The sequence below is a fragment of the Spea bombifrons genome, chromosome 3, assembly GCF_027358695.1.
Source record: "Spea bombifrons isolate aSpeBom1 chromosome 3, aSpeBom1.2.pri, whole genome shotgun sequence".
In the NCBI taxonomy this organism is placed as follows: Eukaryota; Metazoa; Chordata; class Amphibia; order Anura; family Pelobatidae; genus Spea; species Spea bombifrons.
Window position 1 is genome coordinate 8718706 of NC_071089.1, and position 19448 is coordinate 8738153.

At 38.1% G+C, this 19448-nt stretch overlaps 1 protein-coding gene across 1 annotated transcript in view; it reads left to right on the forward strand.

The window, feature by feature from the left end:
* Positions 1–19448, forward strand: part of USH2A (usherin) — a 266301-nt gene that overhangs the window by 52473 nt on the left and 194380 nt on the right. The window contains exons 14-20 of the mRNA XM_053459159.1: positions 4872–5055; positions 8881–9044; positions 9498–9656; positions 12765–13259; positions 14885–15157; positions 16234–16403; positions 17335–17479. Coding sequence (XP_053315134.1) covers positions 4872–5055; positions 8881–9044; positions 9498–9656; positions 12765–13259; positions 14885–15157; positions 16234–16403; positions 17335–17479 — 1590 coding nt within the window. The remainder of the gene's footprint in view (positions 1–4871; positions 5056–8880; positions 9045–9497; positions 9657–12764; positions 13260–14884; positions 15158–16233; positions 16404–17334; positions 17480–19448) is intronic.

Sequence of the window (19448 nt, forward strand, 5' to 3'; positions counted from 1 at the left end):
TTTAACTCCTGAAAACACTGTATTGACAAAACAATATATTTTAATTTATTACACCCAGATCCATATGAAATCAGGGATAAATAAGAAGAAGGGCTTTAAATAACGGCCATGGGCACTATGAGTAAGTTCCCACATGTTTTTTGGAATGTTAACAATTTATTTTATGAAGAATAAGATATTTTCTCGTATTTTCTAGCGAATACAATGCAATTGGCATAAACGTGGCAAAATTAAAAATATTATTTATTATATCCCTACCCCCCAAAAAATATTTCTTAATGCAATGACATACTGAGTGCAATTTTACAATTCAGTAATTGGCTTACACTTAAAAACCACAATACTAAAATTAATGTTAAGGTTTTTAATTAGTACAAAAGCTAAAGCCTTGATCTTAATATAACAGTTATAAGGAATGAACAGATAAAAAAATACAAAGTATGTAGCTTTTCCAAAGAAAAAAAAAAAAAGGAACTATATCTCGAGAGAATGTGTTTTGGCTTCGCTGGCCTTCAGGACAGAGCCTAAATTAATTGTACTTTTTAAAAATGACTACACATATTTATAACCCGAGATAAGTAAAAATGTTAAAGGAATACATTTGGTTCAAGTGAAATTTATTGGCAATTCGTTTCAGTAACAGCACACATTAGAAGGTGCATTAGAGGCACATTGCTTTTAATATGCCACTCAATAACGTGAACAGAGGTTAAAAATGCAACTTAACCTCCATTAAGCATATTTTTAAATGTTTTAATTTAAAATTATTTGGGGGTGTACACTAATAAATATGACAACAGTATGTTTCCCCCTCCTCGTTCTTTCCTCCACCGGTGCTACCTAACCTACCGACATTTGCTGCTGGCACTTAATCAGCAGAGATCATGAAAGGAGGGTGGAGATGTCAAGGTATCTCAAGCCGTTTTCCCCACTCTCGTCCTTGAGAGCTTGAGACAACGGCTTTCGCAAGTCTGCAGTATTATAAAATAAGAGGATTTCACATTCTGAGACTAGCGCGGCATATAAGGTATATTTATATATAAATATATATATTCATTCATTCTGGTTTCTTTTCAATTAAAATACTTCCGTTTCAGTGACTGGCATCTGGGTGTCACAAATACATCTTCCTCTATAGATTACTATAAAACCTGTCGTATAATAAACATCCCCGTGCTACATCCTTATTAATAGTGTAACATCAAATATCCCGCTGAGCACAGATGGTAAAATATAATAATAATAATAAGCCTGCCGTGTAGCACACTGGACCTCCAAGAACAGGAGGCCACACCGTGGGTTAAATCTAACTGACTCTAGTGTGTGTAGTGTGTGATATGCTCGAATAACACAATTAACACGCTCTATCAGTGCATCGTGACATTTTATGATACATTTTGTTGTTTTCTCTTTCCCATTTGATCTTTATTTTACTTTCTCCCTATTCCCCATATTACCATATTGTGTCTTTAATGTTCTACCTTCCTCCTCCGCTCTCTCTTGCAGAGACTCAACCTATTCCTTTTCAAAATGGTCTGTACGCACCACACACCAAGCCAGAAGGCCGGGGCTAGTGAACACAAAAAGAAAAAACGCATGTAGGGGTCCAAGGTGCTTACTAGCATATGACACAAGCCTCCTGGTTTGTCTGGTGTGCACAACAACCATGTCCTGGGCCTAAGACCAGCCTCAGGGCTTCATGCAGTCCCAGCCATAAGGTCAAAGAGCCATGCTTTCACTCTCTCACAGGTACTCACTTGACCTTAGCATGAGGATGTGATATTGGCTTAAGAGTTGAGGCTTGGGGTAGCCAAGAAATACCATTGCATAAGTTATGGTGGGTAAAGGTGACGGAAAACCCTTCCACTAAAATTAAGGGGGTAGTAGAAGCATTATTAAACACTCTACAGACACCAGACAAGCCAGTAGGTTTGTTGTTCTCTCAGAAATCTCATGGTGCTGCCACAACCACAAGGGATTCTGGGTAGGCACATGCAAATAAGGTTATCAATTATCACCTTTGCCTCTATATCCACTTTATACATGGATCACTTGAAAGTAATTGCTCGCTGAACAAGACAGCCTTTAGACAAAACTAGGGTAAGACGTGCAATAGCCAGATGTCCGCTCATGGACAGCTGTTTCACCCTTAATTTTTTTTTTTTATTATTGAAGCCCTGAGGTTCGTGCTTCGCTGAAAAAAAAACAGAAAAAAGTGCCAGTGCTAAAAGGACACAGTGCACACCAGGTATCATCCTTCGACCCCGAAACAAATGCAACCCCTTCCTTCCCTCCCTGGCCATAAGGCCTGCAGGAGGGCCAGATATTCTTGGCCCCTGCCCACAAGGGTTGGGGCTACTGAAATCGTCATTTAGAGGAGGGGGGCTGCTCAGAAGAGCTACCTGACTCCCCTACTCACCAGAAAAGCCAGACCTTTAGGGGACCCAGCTCCACCATGGCCTTTCAGTGTCTTGTCCATAATCTGTTTGCATCAATAAACTTTCAATAAAAAAATATATCAAAAAGTTAAAACATACATGCGCTGTGAAAAATAACAGTGCAACCATGTGACAAAACTACATACAAAACGCTCCCAGCAGAAGCCACAGGCTTAGCGGCTGGCGCGATAAAAATTGCCCATATGCACTGCACACCAAGCCAGAAGGCTGAGGCTAGCACATACAAAAAAGAAAAAATGCATGTAGCGGTCCAAGGTGCTCATCAGCATGTGACACATGAAAGGGTGCAGTGTGCTTAACCTCACACTTACACCTGGTGCACAGCAATCAGTCCTAGACCAAGGACCTAATAAGAACCTCAGAGCTTTATGCATTTACAGCTCTTAAGGCCAGAGGCCCAAGTTTTCCCTTGCTCATAGGTCCTTACTTGATCTTAGCCAAAATGCTGAGAAGCACTAACATGAGATTATGATATTAGTTCATAGTTGAGGCTTGAGGTAGCCAAGAAATACCAATTACATAAGTTATGGTGGGTAAAGGTGATGGAAAACCCTTCCACTTAAATTTAAGGGGGTAGTAGAAGTATTATTAAACAATTATCTACAGACACCAGACAAGCCAGAAGGTTTGTTTTTCTCTCAGAAATCTCATGGTGCTGCCACAACCACAAGGGATTCTGGGTAGGCACATGCAAATAAGGTTAACAACTTTCATCTTTGTCTCTATATCCACTTTATACATGGATCCCTTGAAAGTAATTGCCCGCTGTACAGGACAGCCTTTAGACAAAACTTGGGTAAGAGATGCAATAGCCAGCTCACCGCTCATGGAGAGTATATATACATTTATTTTTTTTCTTCTTTCAAAAAATTAACTTTTGTATTGGCCAAGGTGACTTTATTTGCATGTACTATATGGTTTACAAAAACACATTTCAGAGTTTAAAGCCAATAAGACCTGCTTTGTCAAACATTTTGTGTTGGCTTTCATATCGTAAACTCCTGTTGAGTAACTTTGCAAGATGTCACGTTCTTCGAAATGCTGGCAAGAATCTTAGAATTTCTTGTTGACTTGTAAAGTGGCCAGACTTGTAAGCAGCTCTACCTTCTGCTAGGATATTTTTAGATTTGAAATCGGCAAATATCCTGATCCTAATTTTTTTTTTCTATTCCTTAAAAGAAAAAAAAAACATTCTGAAAACCTTTTCCTTTTTCCTTTTATTTCTAGAAATTACGTTTTTACTTGCAATCTAGCAATCATGATTCGCTGCATAGGTTCCCTGATCATCCAAAAATTGATCTACATGAGAGAAGATCTTCGGAAATATAATCTAGGATGAACTCTGTGTGCTAAACTAAATCAAAATAGTGTTAATTCATTATTTCTGCTTAATATATTATTCAGCATCATACGCATACCAGCAGCTGTATCATTATTCTGACATTCTTTTCCATAGCCATACTGAGAATGTCGTCTTGGGCTCAGTTTAAATGTACATTCACAATATATATATATATATATATACATACATATATAGAAAGAAACTGACCCAAAGAGTTCCCAGGTATATGCATAGAAAGATTAAATAAACACCCTGCACAAAGCAAACATTGGAAAAGTTAAAAATACTTAGACTACTGACTGTAACACATTTCCTTATAATGAGCTTCTGCTGTGGCAATAACCTAAGCTAAAGTCAATTAGATGCTCTCCTTTGATCATATTAGAAGCGTAGCGTTTAACACATGGAAACTGCTGATATCGCCTCGCTCAATGTCTACATGTATTAAAGCATTTAGCATTTTTTTTTTTACTTGTGTCCCGGGAATTGAATTTCTTATTAGCGAATATGATTTTAAACCGCATTCTAGATTTTGAAATACGTTCTTCCTTTTGGTTAATTTTGTCCTATAAAATATAATCGCACACTAAGAATCTATTTCCGAACCAAAAATGTTACATGAAAGAGTCGTATCCTTAAGTGTTGATCTGCCTGCATAATGGTTGTTTTGCCCATGATACATACATACAGCCGGAATAGTTGTTTTTTTTTTTACCCCATTGTACGAACATTAATATAGTTTTCAGATAAGATTGATGTAGCAGGAGGTGATTACGCTATTAGGTGCTATTGATTGTCTCATTCCACACGCTCATTTGTTAACTGGAGCTCATGGTTTTTCCTTTGGTATTTTATAGTAAGCGTGTGCTTCTGGCCGAGCCGACAAAATTCCCTAACCCATCCGATTCCAAACATTTTAAAAGTTATTAGCAATGTTCTGGTGCAGAAGGGTTGTTTCATCTCGGCTGTGCTTGTGGGCTACATCCGTGGGTATGCTGCTTGTACAGACTTTCTTCTTATGATCCCAATCACAAAGCCCAAATTTCACTTATTATTTTGTGTTCCCTTAGGTTTTTATCTCTCTGAAGTTCATGGCATGAGATGCGTGCCGTGCTTGTGCCACCCAAGTGGTTCACTTAATGAGATTTGCAACAGTACAAATGGCCAGTGTGCCTGCCAAGATTCCTCGATAACCGGACAAAAATGTGATCGATGCCATGAATTATTCTTTGGATTTGATTTAAATTCTGGAAGGTTTGTAAACTCTTTTGTCTTTGACTTTATTTATGTCTATTTTTTAAATGCATGAACAATGTTGTGTAATGGTAGATCCTATGAATCGACATTTCTTTTTAATGATATGATTTTTAAAGATGCCAAAACATACATATAGATTGGCTTTGTTAAAGCTAAATATTGCTGAATTAATCCCAGAGAAGACTATATTAGTTATGGCTTGAGTGCATTTGCCCCCAAGCAGCTTATCAGTGCCATCATAACCTCCTAAAAGCCTGTGTGTGCTATCTTTTGCCCCCAGATTGTCAGTAACCCCCAAACAGCTTATCTGGGCTATCTTTTCCCAAAGCAGCTGGTATGTGCCATAACTGCCCTCAAACAGCTTTTATGTGCCATCATTGCCCCCAAGCAACATGTCTGTGCCTTATTTGCCTCTGTTTCTGTCTCCCAATGCCAACATACACTCACACAAATTATACACACTTACTCACTAACACACACATACACATTCATTCTAACATACACTCCATCTCGCCCTACACATCCATGCTCACACACATACAATTACACATTCACATAGACACAATTACACATCCATGCTTATCCACACTTATACATAGACATCCAAGCTCACATACATATATGTACAAACAAACATACACACATGTATAAACATACATACCCCCCCAGCCCACCCCTTCTTACCTCTCACCGCTCCAGCAGCTACCTGTCCGCCTGCTCGCACACTATGCCTCGGCTTCACCGCAGGGTCAGGTGGGAAGGGCCCTTTCTAAGGAGACAGGAACAAGGGGTCGCAGGGGTTGCCCCAGGCCCGGCCTTGACCCCTGCAGTTCCACCACTGAGCCTGATCTAAAATAAGACCTAGATTTTAACACAGAAAATGTTCTGTCCCAACATAAATATGTTTATATATATAATTTTGTATATATATATGATTTTATAGCTAAATTGAAATTAATGATAAAAAACATGCAACATCTGTATAATGACAATATCATTATAAAAGCCATATTACATTCAGAATGCTATCTTTTTTTCAGAATCCCTGCTATGGTTGTTTGCATTAAAAATGCTTAGCAAATATCTAAATCATAAATATAAACTGCTATAAGAAAAGGGAAATATATAGTTATTTTTAATTTGTGGATTACATTGAAATTAATTGCAACATAAAATGACAAATAAATAATGCACCAATCTGATATATATATTTTTTAAATATATTATTTTAAATGCACATATGTTTCGATGAATATAGAATATGGGCAGGCAAAGAATGCTGTGCATTTATGTGGCCCTCTACTGGATAGATATTAAATTGTAGGGATGCCTTTTGTCAAAAAAAAAAGATCCTTTGTTTACAATAATGAACTGATCAATAAGAATCACAGATTGCTAATTTATATAAATCTTGACAGATTGGTGTTGATGAAATTCACTCGGTAAGTGAAGCTTTCCCGCAAGAAAAATTACAATTTAAACAGATTTCCAGGAATGCGCAAACCGCACCTAGAGACTCAATGTAATAAAGGTTGCACCGTATTAATATTACGAAAACCCATTTATCCCACAGAATAAAAAAAATCAATATTGCAATTCATCTTTGCTTTTTTTTTTTATTCCTGATTTAAAAATGTTTCATCATTACAATTTATAATTCGCTTTGAATAAACGTGACATGGTATTGTTATACACCAGGTCTTTAGGGATCTACTGTATGAATGGAATTAAAATATATGAAGGCTTAGTTTGCAAAACAACATGAAAGAGTTAAAAATTATATATATATATATATATATATATATATGTATATATATATATTTATATAGATATATATATATATATATATATATTATTTTGATACAAAACAAATAACTAAATTTTTTATGAAATATATATTTTTTTAATATTGGTTTGAAAGTATCCATGGCTTGTTAGTGTCAGTTAAACGAGTTTTGTCCCCGTCGTTGTATTTTATATGCACTAATTAGTATAGGTCTTTAATGAACTACTTATCGAGGGAATGCATCACAGAACCCTGACGAAATATCCACATGCTCCTTTTGACATTAACGGAAGATAAAATTCAGAGGCAAACAAAATGATGCATTTTATTTATTCCCAGTTGGCATATTATTCCATAAAACAAATTTACAGCCAATGTCGCAGCTTTTGCTTTTATCGGCCTTTTTTTTAAGGGTGTTGAACGGCCACCCAGGAGACCGAGCGGTGAGAGTTCCATTGGGGTAAATCAGCCATCGGAAACTGAAAAGAGGAAAGAATATCTTGCTGCCTTCATATAAGAGCAAGTTTTATTTTAAGATAATAAGACACTGTAAACTTTGTACACATTTATGTTTCAATACATCTGATTTGTATAGTTTATCATTTATCTAATGCCAGTTGATTCTTTTTAAATAGTAAAAAGGTTACTTTTAACATAAGTTATTAACCATTAAAATATATATATATTTTGTATTCTCCTTATGGAATGGCTCCTACCTGCATTTAGTGACGTACTTATAAAGGCCCCTGCCGTGATCTAGAGCAGCTCTCTGGCCCCTCTCAGAGTCAGGTTGGTTCAGTTTCCAGACGGATTAAGGCTTTGCTGATGGCTCCTTGCAAACCTTATCCTAGGGCTCAATTCTCTCGGAACACAAAGTACCAGGTGTTTTGGTTTTGCTCGTAACTCAGTATTCCGTATGCTTTGGTTCCTCACTTGTTTGCTGAAATTCATGGGAGCTAAAGTCTACTGCAAGCTAAGGAGTATACCCAAGTCTCTGGATGGAATGCATGGAGAAATAATGACAGTGCTGTAATATACATTAAGCAAATGTGGCCAGGGGCCCTGAGCTCCTGGGAGCCCCATTGCTTTAAAGAGTAATCTGGCCACCGCACTACCACTAGCCACATAGTATTAACTGCACTGTGCGGGGTACTGTAGCAGGTAGGTGGATGCGGTCACATAACATGCTAGCTACACATTACTAACCATGTAAGGTAGCTCGTACGGACCTTTAACTCCAATGGTCTCCCCAGGCCAAGTTCCGCCGTCAGGAGTTAAAGGTCTGCACGAGCGACTCTTGGTTGCTCATACAGACCTTTAACCCCTGGAGCGGGAGACCAATGGTCTCCTCAGGCGCAGTTTCGCCGTCAGGAGTTAAAGGTCCATAAGAGGGACTCCTGGTCGCCGGCAGGGGCCTCCTCTAGCACCAGCCCTTCGTGTTAGTTTTCAGGTTGGCCCGAATACGAATGCACAAGTCTACTGAGTACTGAGATGTCTTGCAGGCTTAACATTTTTTGGAGAGCGCAGCATTATAGTGACCTAAACATATATCACCAGCTTATGTCCGGGAAGATGCAGACAGAGATAGAAGATAAAAGAGCGAAGGTGAAAGAGGAAGTAAAAGTGGAAGTAGTCAACAGAGAAGGCAGGGAAACATTGAGAGAGCGTGAACAAGAATGAGAGTGTCAGTAAAGGCCCCATGAGTTTCGGATGAAAATTCTAAGCTTTTTACTTAATTTTTACATCATTTTGGTCCAGTGAGGGGTCTAGCCTCCATTTCGTGGCTTTGTACGAATTGCCAAAACTCGCCAAAATTCTGTAAATTTGCCTAAAAGTCTATTCTTAGGAGACATGAGACTAACTGTTGGGGCAAAATGTGCAGTACAATGGATCCGATAATGATCAGAGAAACTTGCTTACTGCAAAGACTTGTGGAAAGACGAAGCGAGAAAATATACGGTGCTGGAATACATGTAACATTTCTTCCCCCTTTGCATTGTGTTGTACTGAAGCCATTTTATTCTCTTTATTCATAGGTGCAGGCCGTGCACCTGCAATGCAGCCGGGGCAGTTAATAACAGTTGCGATGTGGTCACTGGGCATTGCTTTTGCAAACAATTTGTTAGAGGCTTCACCTGCGACCGCTGTGTTGAGGATGCCAGCCATCTGGATGCCCTCAACCTATATGGATGCAGCACAAGTAAGTGGATAGTCATTCAGCACGAGCAAAACATGGGTTAAATCCAGGCCCATTAGAGTTAACTGAAAAACAAAACGAACTGAAAAACAAAACTAACCAAAAACAAAATAAAAATGATTAGATAAAGATCCATACTTAACAAAGCAAGGCAGGTTCAGTTCCAGAACAAGGGGTCTATTCACTAAACTGCGAGTGCGTATAAGTTGGAGCAACAAACTCACACGAGTTGGATAAATGTGCACCGGGGATCTTGTTAAACCCCTCCCCCGATCAACGTTTACTGAGCCAGCACTGGAGCTGATTGGCTGTAAGTATATCACTTGGGTAATACTTACAGCCAATCAGCTCCAGCACAGAAAATAGCCGGGCTTCAAATGTGTGTTTGTCCCAGAATATGTATTTATTGATCCAAAGATGTGTGTTTTTTTTTTTTTTTTTTTAAATATTTCTCAGCTCCAAAACAACAGCCTCCCCCGCAAGGTTATATTCTCAATAGTACCACCATCATCCTGTCCTGGAATCCACCCGATTCCCCCAATTCTAATCAATTGAACTACGTGTTATACAGAGATAAAATAGTGATCTACAAAACTACAGACCGTTATCCTTACGGTGAGTATAATATTTTAATCATTGTTATTATTATTATTGCGAAATGTTTTTGTGTGATTGCTGAATGGATACAAAAGCAGTAAATTACAGCGATTTAATAATATACTTTGGTTGCACTTTATAATTGTCAGTTCTTCGCCAAAGAGGAGAGTCTCTCCTCAGGGCCGGACTGGCAACAAGTGGTCCGCCAAAGCATTCGCCTAGTGTGCCAGATGGCCGGTCCAGGTCTATGTCTTCTGCTGCTCCTTGATGAAATTAGAGGTCTATAAAGTTGGAGGACTGTCTGGATTCCTGTTAGGCTCTGTACCGCTGTTACAGTGTCAAGGGACTTGTTGACCTCAGGTTCTGTTCAAAAGAGGAGCGTAACTCCACTGCCTCTATTTACTAATTGTCAAGTGAGTGTGAGTTTGCGGTTAAAGAAGCCTTGCTGCTTGCAACCAGAACTTTTTGGCAAATAGACCACTATGGCAAAAACCAGGTCAATCAGGCACCGTTATGATCTGCTTAGGACAGGTCCTGGCTGCCATACTACTAGGAGTCACTTTTGGTCAAGAAGACTTGACCAAGGAGACCAAGAATTTAATTTATGCTATAACCCCTAAGCTAGCTTTAGGTTCCACAGACAGTTGTCCAGAAGTGATACAAAAGTTAAATTAGGTAACATTGTCAGAACTCTTTCCATATCATTTTTATATATAACGTCCTATAATTTGTAAGCGTTCTAAAACAGTGTGTATTGAAGAATATTTTTTTTAAAAAATCAAAAAAAATTTAATTTCATTTAAAAAAAAAAAAAAATTCTAAATTTATTAAAGGAAGCCAAAATGGAAAGTTTCCCCAATGCCTCTGTAGGATATTTCACGGGCACATGTAAACTAAAATAATAATAATAATAATAAAAAAACCCAGAAGCAAATCCTGTTAAGTAACTGTATAGAGTGATAAATGGTATCACATCTAATACAAATAATACTCTTTAACAACTGGGTAAAGCTTTCTACTCAAACCGAAACAGATTTCAGATATAAATCTAGCTTTACTTGTTAATTTAATTAATCCAGATGCAGTGGTAGAGAGGGTTAGGAAGGTGATCTGTTAATCTGCTTACACGCTCTTACAAAATTTGAGCTGAATATCTGTTTGCCAGCTCATTTTAAGTAGGTGTTGTAGCATTTTTGGATTGTGATTCATCGCATTTTGTTTTATTGCTTTGTTTCATGCCAGGACACATCGAGCAAGTCTTGCCATTATGCACGGTTCTAGGTCAGCAAAAAGCCTTTAGAACAATCATCAAACTACAAATTGCTTGATCAAACACCAGCATGGACAGCAAAAGGATATCTAAATAAGCCCTAAAGGTTAATGGACTAGAATGAATACCAACAGTAATACATGCTGGTTATCAATTCTTTCCGTAGTTGAAGGAAATGTATCGCCACTTAAAAGCATGAGGACAGGTATAGCAATCGATGTGGTCCTTTTACCAACGCGATTGCCTGCGAAAGTCATTGCTCCCATGCATAGTAACCAGCTAACCCGAAATCATTAAAGACAGATGGCTCTTGTTACACTTAAATGTTGAAACTTTGGGAAAGAGACAACGCCATTCATCTCACTCTGACTTATCCAGAGCTTCTTTGTAATTAAGAAAAAAGTTCTATAACATTTGATCTCTACCTTTAAGAAGGGATTGGTGCATGGAGCAGATAGCTAAAAATGGCTGCCTGCTAACATGTTAAGAGTTGTGTTAAAAAAACTAAGAATACTAGCATGCTACCAGATGAGCTAGTGTGAGATCAGCTGGCCAGCATGCAGAACAACGTCTAATCGCTTTGAACATGTAGGGATCAGTAACTGTGGTGTCACAGGTATCTCTCCCTATAATGATGGTAAGAAGGATGATAGTTGTAGCCTTGAACAGCAGGTACACCAGAAGTGAAAAAACGGTGTGATATTTTATGTTTCTTGAGCGTAATTATGGAATTTTTATGTATGTTGACCTTGCAATTAGTGGTGGTCCTAAGGGCCACATTGAGATTAAAAATTACATGGATGTCGTGTGGGTAACCTACACACTACAATCCTCTCCACTATGTCACGAAATGTTATATTTGAATAGAAGGCAGTCTAGGTGTGCATGCAAAATGGGAAGGCAACAGAAGGTGGCCCTGGTAATATTCAGGTAAGCAGAGCTTCTTATATATATATATATATATATATATATATCTATACGTTTGCTAGTGATCTTGCTAGCATAATGTATATATGTATCATAAGCTATCTGCAGTGGACTTTGTCATACTCACTTTTTGGTCCACTATAGGTCCACTATACGGAGTACTTTTTACTAGTTTGTTGAAATTTGATGATATTATTGGCATTACCACTTATATTAAGCAGAGGATAGAGCGATGAGATGTGCTAGTATGAGATCAACATATATTGATAATACCATTTGTTTGAAACAAACTACATTTTAAGCATATCTGCTACTCCGTTTGATTTGTGTAAAAAAAATCACTAGACTTTGGCTGTAGCCCCTAATATTTTTTCTTGTAGAAATTTTTTTCCCTTGAAAACTATGGCACGATTTGAGAAAACAGGCCCATTACAAGATAAACTTCTAAATTTGCAGTTTTGAAAATCCAAAAAGCCATGGTATAAATATCACCGTTGCAATTTGTTATTCATGGACTCTTCATATTCAGAAAATACTGTTTTCTGCATTGTTCAATCCAAAAATAGTTTTCTATAAATTAGAGCCGTTTGCCTAATTAATTACTAAACACTTGATGAATGTTCATCTATATTTAAAGTATCTAAGCCTTTGAATTAATTTCGCCCAATGCACTGGTAATTTGAAATTCAGAGCTTTCATTTTAATGTTGATCTTAGGGCTAGAATTCCGGGTATAAAACATATCCATTTTCAGGTTTGTACCGGTGGACTCCAATACTTTCAAAGTACAGATGTATTATAAAATCATTGCTTGTTTTTTTTTTTACTAAAAAAGTCCTTCTTAAGAATTAGGTTAATGTTAACAGATGGTACTTTAATGTTCCATTGGGCTATAAATAACCTATACATTTTTTAATATATTTTGACCAGGTCTTCAGAATTATACAGATACATCACTATCGCCGTACACTGAATACACCTATTATATCGACGCTTATAATGTACATGGACTTGTGACCAGTACGAAGGTTGTATATCGAACAAGATCTGGGGCCCCCACTGGAGAAATGCGTTTGAGTCACAGCAATCCTGCGGATCCATACTCGGCATCGTTCAATTGGTCGATGTCACTTGGTCAATCTGGTCCTATTGAAAGATACAGATTAATGTATACTACAGTAGATTCGCTGGAACCTAACATATGTTATGAAGGACTAAACACATCCATGACAATGACAAATTTATTACCTTTCACGAGGTATAATTTTACTGTCCAAGCATGTACGGCTGAAGGTTGTTTGCAGAGTTCACCGGTTACACTAGTGACGCCTCAAGCTCCTCCTGCCCACCAGGACCCTCCAGTTTTGCGGAACTCCAGCTCTACAAAACTCCAACTACAGTGGTCTCCACCTTCTCACCCCAATGGTAAGTCATCTGTTATCTGTTCGTTACACATTTTTGGGTGGAATGACTACTCAGCAAAGTAAATTATTAGCATTTTGACTTAGGAAGCTTTTTGTTAATAGCCAGGAAGAATGGTGGATTTTCTTAAATGCAGACTAGGCACATGCCTAAAGTGCAAGTTTTTAATGGAAAGTTCCAAGTGTTCACTCTTGACTGTCTTCTTCAGTGTTGCTTATGAGTGGAGAGACCGTTATAAACCATGGCTGAGAACAGTTTCTAGGACAATGAAATCAGTCTAACACCTATAAAAATACCTTGAGACACAAAAGTTTTCTGAGATGGACATTTTGGACTCCAGCTTCCACTTCTTCTATTATCCATGCCAAACACTATTTGCAGAAATATCACTGGAACACAGTAGACTTTCCAGTAGATATCACTTTATATCAAGTGTTCTAAGCTCACTCATAACATATAAAAAAATAAAGAAAAAGACATTCATTCACAATCACATTCATTCACGTCAGATATTCAGCTAGATCCTACTAAAAGCAGCTATTGCAAGCTGTGAGGATGGAACATCTTCAACAGTCAAGTCCGATAAAGCAATACATTGATTGAGTTGCCAGACAAACACCTTTTGTTGGGATGGATGACTACTTTGTGCTGTGACAAAAATGTGAATTTAATGAATGAAATTGTTGACATTGCATTACTTCAGTATTTTTTTCTTTCCATGAAAGACTTTCAAGGATCTTACTTCCTATTGATTTCTTATATTTAGTTTCTTTCTAAAAAAAACAAAAACCCTGGTTCACTATGGATGAATTGCCAATACAGTTAGAACATATGTATATAATACAATGAAAATATGTTTAAATTTGATTAAACTACTGGTCAGCCATTGGATCTGGATTCCAACGTTTTAATCAAAGCTACAATAATGTGTAGGCTCAGGTTGTTATGGCAAAATTAGTCCTAGGGTTCTTTATTTATACCTACAATGTTTTTCTTTTTCATTGTCAAATTTCCCTTGGGTTTTGATGTCAAAGGCAATTAATTTTGTAACTGTGATCAATACTAATATATATATCTATATATATCTATATCTATATATATCTCTCTTTCTCTCTCTCTCTCTCTCTCTCTATATATATATATATATATATATATATATAGATATAGATATCTATCTATGTACATATATATATATATATATATATATATATATATATATATATATACTACAAATGAAAAATATATATATATATATTTTCATTTGTAGTGCAGGTGGCCTATTCTGCACAATTCTGTAGAATTTGAGATTGATGTATTAAAGTTTTATAAATTTGCTTTCTACTCCACTACATCAGAAACTGAATTTGGAGACAAGCCCCCATCATAGTATGTTTTACCTACCTTGAAGCCACAATGTAAATGCTAGAATTCGAGGACAGGGAATGTATCTCTTATAGTTAACGTCTAATTAAATGGACATGTTTCCTAAAAATGAAGGTATTTTGCGTCCTACCAATTGGGCATCGCATCCCATTCTCCCCACCCAGATAATAATTGGTATCTATAATTGGTATACTACTAATTCCTCTAATTACCCATGCACTTTACTTTATACTTTTTTTATTCAGGGATTATCATACGATATGAAGTATACATGAGAGGGGTAGAGCAAATACATGGCAATCGCATTCCAGCCGCAAGACGTGTTTTCCATACTACGGGGTGGCTAAACCCTCAGCCAATTGTGGAGTCAGAAAATGAAAATGCTTTAAAGCCTCCTTCCACCAGCACGCAGGTTACCAATCTAGAGCCTAACACTGAGTATGAGTTTTGTGTGGTGGCGGCAAACATGGCTGGAAGTGTGACTTCAGAATGGGTGGCCATGAAAACCAAAGAATCAGGTAATATTTTATTGGTTCAATATGGTTAATCGAAAGAACATGTTTCTATATATACCTGGGTAAAATATCACCCCCCTCCCCTACCTCATGTCTGGTGGTGGGGTAATAAAATAATAATCTGGGGGTATAGATCCTACCTATTCCCCTTCTCCCCTATCCCACGAGGCATAGAGCCCATACTGTTTCCCAAATCGGATGCGGAGCAGGAGGGTCATAGGTGGGCTCCATGTTTCCTATATGGTATTCTTATTATATTTCAATGCCCTATCCCACTAGCCACGGGATGGCGATTGTGGAGGCTATGGATGGCTCTACACCAACCATGTTTATTCTTTTATTGCCCACCACTGCTCACAGGTTACCCCTCCCTAGGTTATCAAATGGACCTCTATCTATCTATTCATTCATTCATTCATTCATTCATTCATTCATTCTGTTTAAACAACCTGTTTTAATTGTTTAATGTGACGGAGGGGATGATTTGCGTTTAAACTCTATTGAATCAGAAAAGTTTCTTGCATTATCTTGATTTGCCTACAGTTGAGATTATATGAGTCTAGTTTTAATGCATGTAAGTGTGTTGGCAAAAAAAGGAAAACTGTCTGAGTTTGTGAAACCATAAAAATAAACAAATTCCGAGCCAAGTAAATAAATTAAGGAGCAACCAGACACCATCATCCACTGTGTACCAGAAGAACAAGATGGTTGCACCGAGTAATCTCCTTTTCGCTTTTATTAGAAGACCATATGTACATATAGGCCTAAAGAAAAAGAAATAACACAAGAGATTACACATATTAGAAAACCTCTTATGGAATATGTCTTTAACCCAAGACTCCTAAAGTAGTGACTTATGAACTGTGAGAAGGACCCTCTTAACGCTGGGCAGCATGGTTGTCCAGCCATTGAAAGAAAATCATATAATCACAATTATTTTAAATATTCAGTTTTATTTGAGCCAATCACTGATGCATTATTAATATATACTGTATGTTGAGAGTTTGTTACAGTTTATCACGCATGATGTTCAAAATAAAGTGTGTTTCATACAGAAAACCTTTTTTTTTTGTCCCCAGCGCCTGTCTTCATGCCGGCTCCAACAATATTTCCCCTTTCAGCCCACTCGCTAAATGTGTCCTGGGAAAGACCTACCAATAATGCAGCGAGAGGGAAAGTTACTGGTTTTACCATCAACGCTGTAACAGAGGAGGCAGCTGACGGTCCCCGCAGCGCTCCAGCTTCTGAGGTCGCTTATGGACACAGTATTATTTCAGCTCTGAATGACGATGTTGAGTTTTGTTGAGATGATTCTTGTGTGATCGGTGTTAGAGCTCATGCGTGAAACATTTAGAATTTCCATGGAATGAAATACAGGAGAATAAACAGACTCGCTTCACAGATGTATTCTCATGGCCTCGCTGGTGTTTTTGCTAGTGCTGGTTCCAGGGCATAAGAGACATTGGCAGGACCGTTTCTCCCTACTATAAGATCTCACCAACTTTTTTTCTCCCACTTATATTTCCCATCTCCCTTCCAGTATTTTTCTCCGTTCCCTCGCTGTACTCCTTCCTTCCTTTCAATTTTCCTTATAACTAGATTTTCTGCTGGTTCTAGACACATTGTTGTGACTTTTATGGCTGTAGAACACTGGGATACCCTCATACCCAGCAAACATTCCGAGCTTCTAGAACATAGGGGCATCAGGGGAAGAAAGTCGGTCACAAGAGTTCGGGTCCCATAAATAACATCTGTCCCTTCTTAACTGGGAACTAATAACATAAAATATTCTCTTCTTCCATCTCAAGAAGACACCTCGGAGGTCCCAAGAGATTATATGATTCTACCTCTATTTGTAGGCTAGCCGATACAAGTTTTCAAGCCAAGCCAAGCCAAACCAATCCAATCTTCCTTTGGACCACTTGATCAATTTTTCTGGAACGTATAGCATAATGCATACATTAAAAAATATCACAGATTTTACGTCTTGACATGTTTCCTTAACGTTTTGATTCTATCTTTTCAAAGTCAAATCTAATATTGACGAAGCAAATATATTTCAGAACCCAATCCTTTTCTGAGATAACAATAGGTCTCTTAGATCAGTTTATAGCGCGAACGTCTTGACGTAGATTTCCACGTCATCCAAATAAATATGTTCATTTGCTTATTTCCTCCAGGTACTCTACGTGGCAGAGGCTAATGAGTTGTTCTATGAAGTGACGGGACTGGAACCGTACCACGGATACACCTTTACAATTACCTTCTGCAATACCGTTGGCTGCGTAACCAGCGCACCAGGTGCGGGACAGACTCTGGCTTCAGGTAAGAAGACCTAGACTGGATTTTATGCGCCTTCGCCGAATGATCTCTCAGCCTCGCAGTTTACTTCCGAGTATTGTCAGCTCTTTCTGTCTGTTATGGAAATTAAGAACACAGATGCTAATCCGCCGAGGATATTTCTCCAGCAGCCGTGGCATCTGGCTCCCTGGCAGATCCTTCAAGCAGCTGTATTCATTGACTTAGACTTGCCTCTGGGTCTTGCGGGGTAATGATGCTGATGGACTGTCTCGTCTGGCTTATAACCTAAAATGTGATGTAGTTTTGGATTCCCCTTTGATGCTAAGTAAATTGTGCGTTTTTGTCACATTATGCGGAGGATGTCTTGTTGATCATTTTTTTCCGCTTGCGTATGTTGGTGAAATGCTATATTTCATTATGTTACTGTGGTTTTTTTTTTATACTTTTTTTTTTTCTCTCGGCTTGAGTCCAAGCAGCTGAAGTCTGAAGCTAAAGAGCACAATATAGTACGCATGTATATGTTCATATACATATATGTATGTGTTTGTACACATATAAAAATAATAGCGGTCACATGATTACTTATTTGCATGGTTGGTATTTATCTGACAACTCTTAGGATTTCTCCGAAACATTGGGAGATGAGAAGATTCTCAGGGTCACACAGTACTCTGAATTAACGACAATCAATTATCCCAATTTTATCACACCTGCTTGAGTACAGGTGACTTAGTTTAGAATACCTTTACTGCATTACAGGTATGAAACTGTACTGTTAGCTATGGAAAGAATAATATAAAGATATATTGTCTCAAAAGCTTGCAATCTACTGAAATTGAATTAGCCAATATAGGTATTATCTTTACCAAATTTGGTTTATTAGAACGATTTTTAGTTGCTAGCAAGTCAAAGCAACGCCATCTCCGTAAGAGACCATTACAGGTTATTATTAATGGTTTCACGCCAGGGAGTGGGTGGTGGAAACTTCCATAAACATTCATAATTTCATAATATTTTAATGGATGCTGAACAAAAAAGGCTACTTTTAACCCGAGCTGCTTGTTGGTCTACTAACCGAGCAGTAACCGCAGCGTGTATTGAGAATGTTATACAAACAGAGCTGCTTTTCCTCGGGGAAGTCATGGTGCATCTGCTGCTTTTATCACCACTGATAAACCTTCTCGACCAATAAGCCTCTAAAATCTCGTAATGGCACAACTTTGAAACGTACTCACCTTCTCTTCACCTGGGATGCTCGCATAGCAGATAGTAGACGGTGTGGTTGACATATTAGGGACTGCTTTTAGCCTGGAAAGGGTTGGTGGACAGGGTGCTTTGTGGCATATAGGTGTACCTCGTAACTCTTCCACTCCGTGGTATGACACGTGATCCCTAACTACAGCTTGGCATATCTACTATTAACAAGGGGCCTTTAGTGACCCAGGCCAGCTGGTCCTATGGCGGCAGGCCCGTGGACCTCTACCCCCAAAATGGCGTCAGACTCCCTAATGCTCCTCTGATCAATGGGGCAGTTGAAATAGAGATCTCTAATCTACCCAGCAGCCCATGTACACTGCGGAAGACCCCCAATTACGCTGCGGAGGACCCTCCATTACACTGCGGAGGACCCTCCATTAAACTGTGGAGGATGGTAGCGCTAGAGGAGGAAGCTGGGGTTGCTACTCTTGTTTAGTCAACGCCAAATAAATACGTTGGTGCTGGTAACTATGGTAACTACTAAACTAGTTCCAATCCTCCTAAAAATAAAATAAAAGGATAAAAATGAAATATTTTTTTTCGTTGTAAATAAAAAAAAAAACTGATTCTACTAAGAACGTCCTAAACACAGTTAGCTTTTCCTGTTGTTTAATATCAAATGCCGCTAAACTACCTTTTGATGCCTCGAGTTACAAATTTACGGCGCGTGCCAAAAAAAAAAAATAGAAAAAAAAAAATCGCGTTCTTTTCAAACGCTGCCGAGAGACTCGCTCAA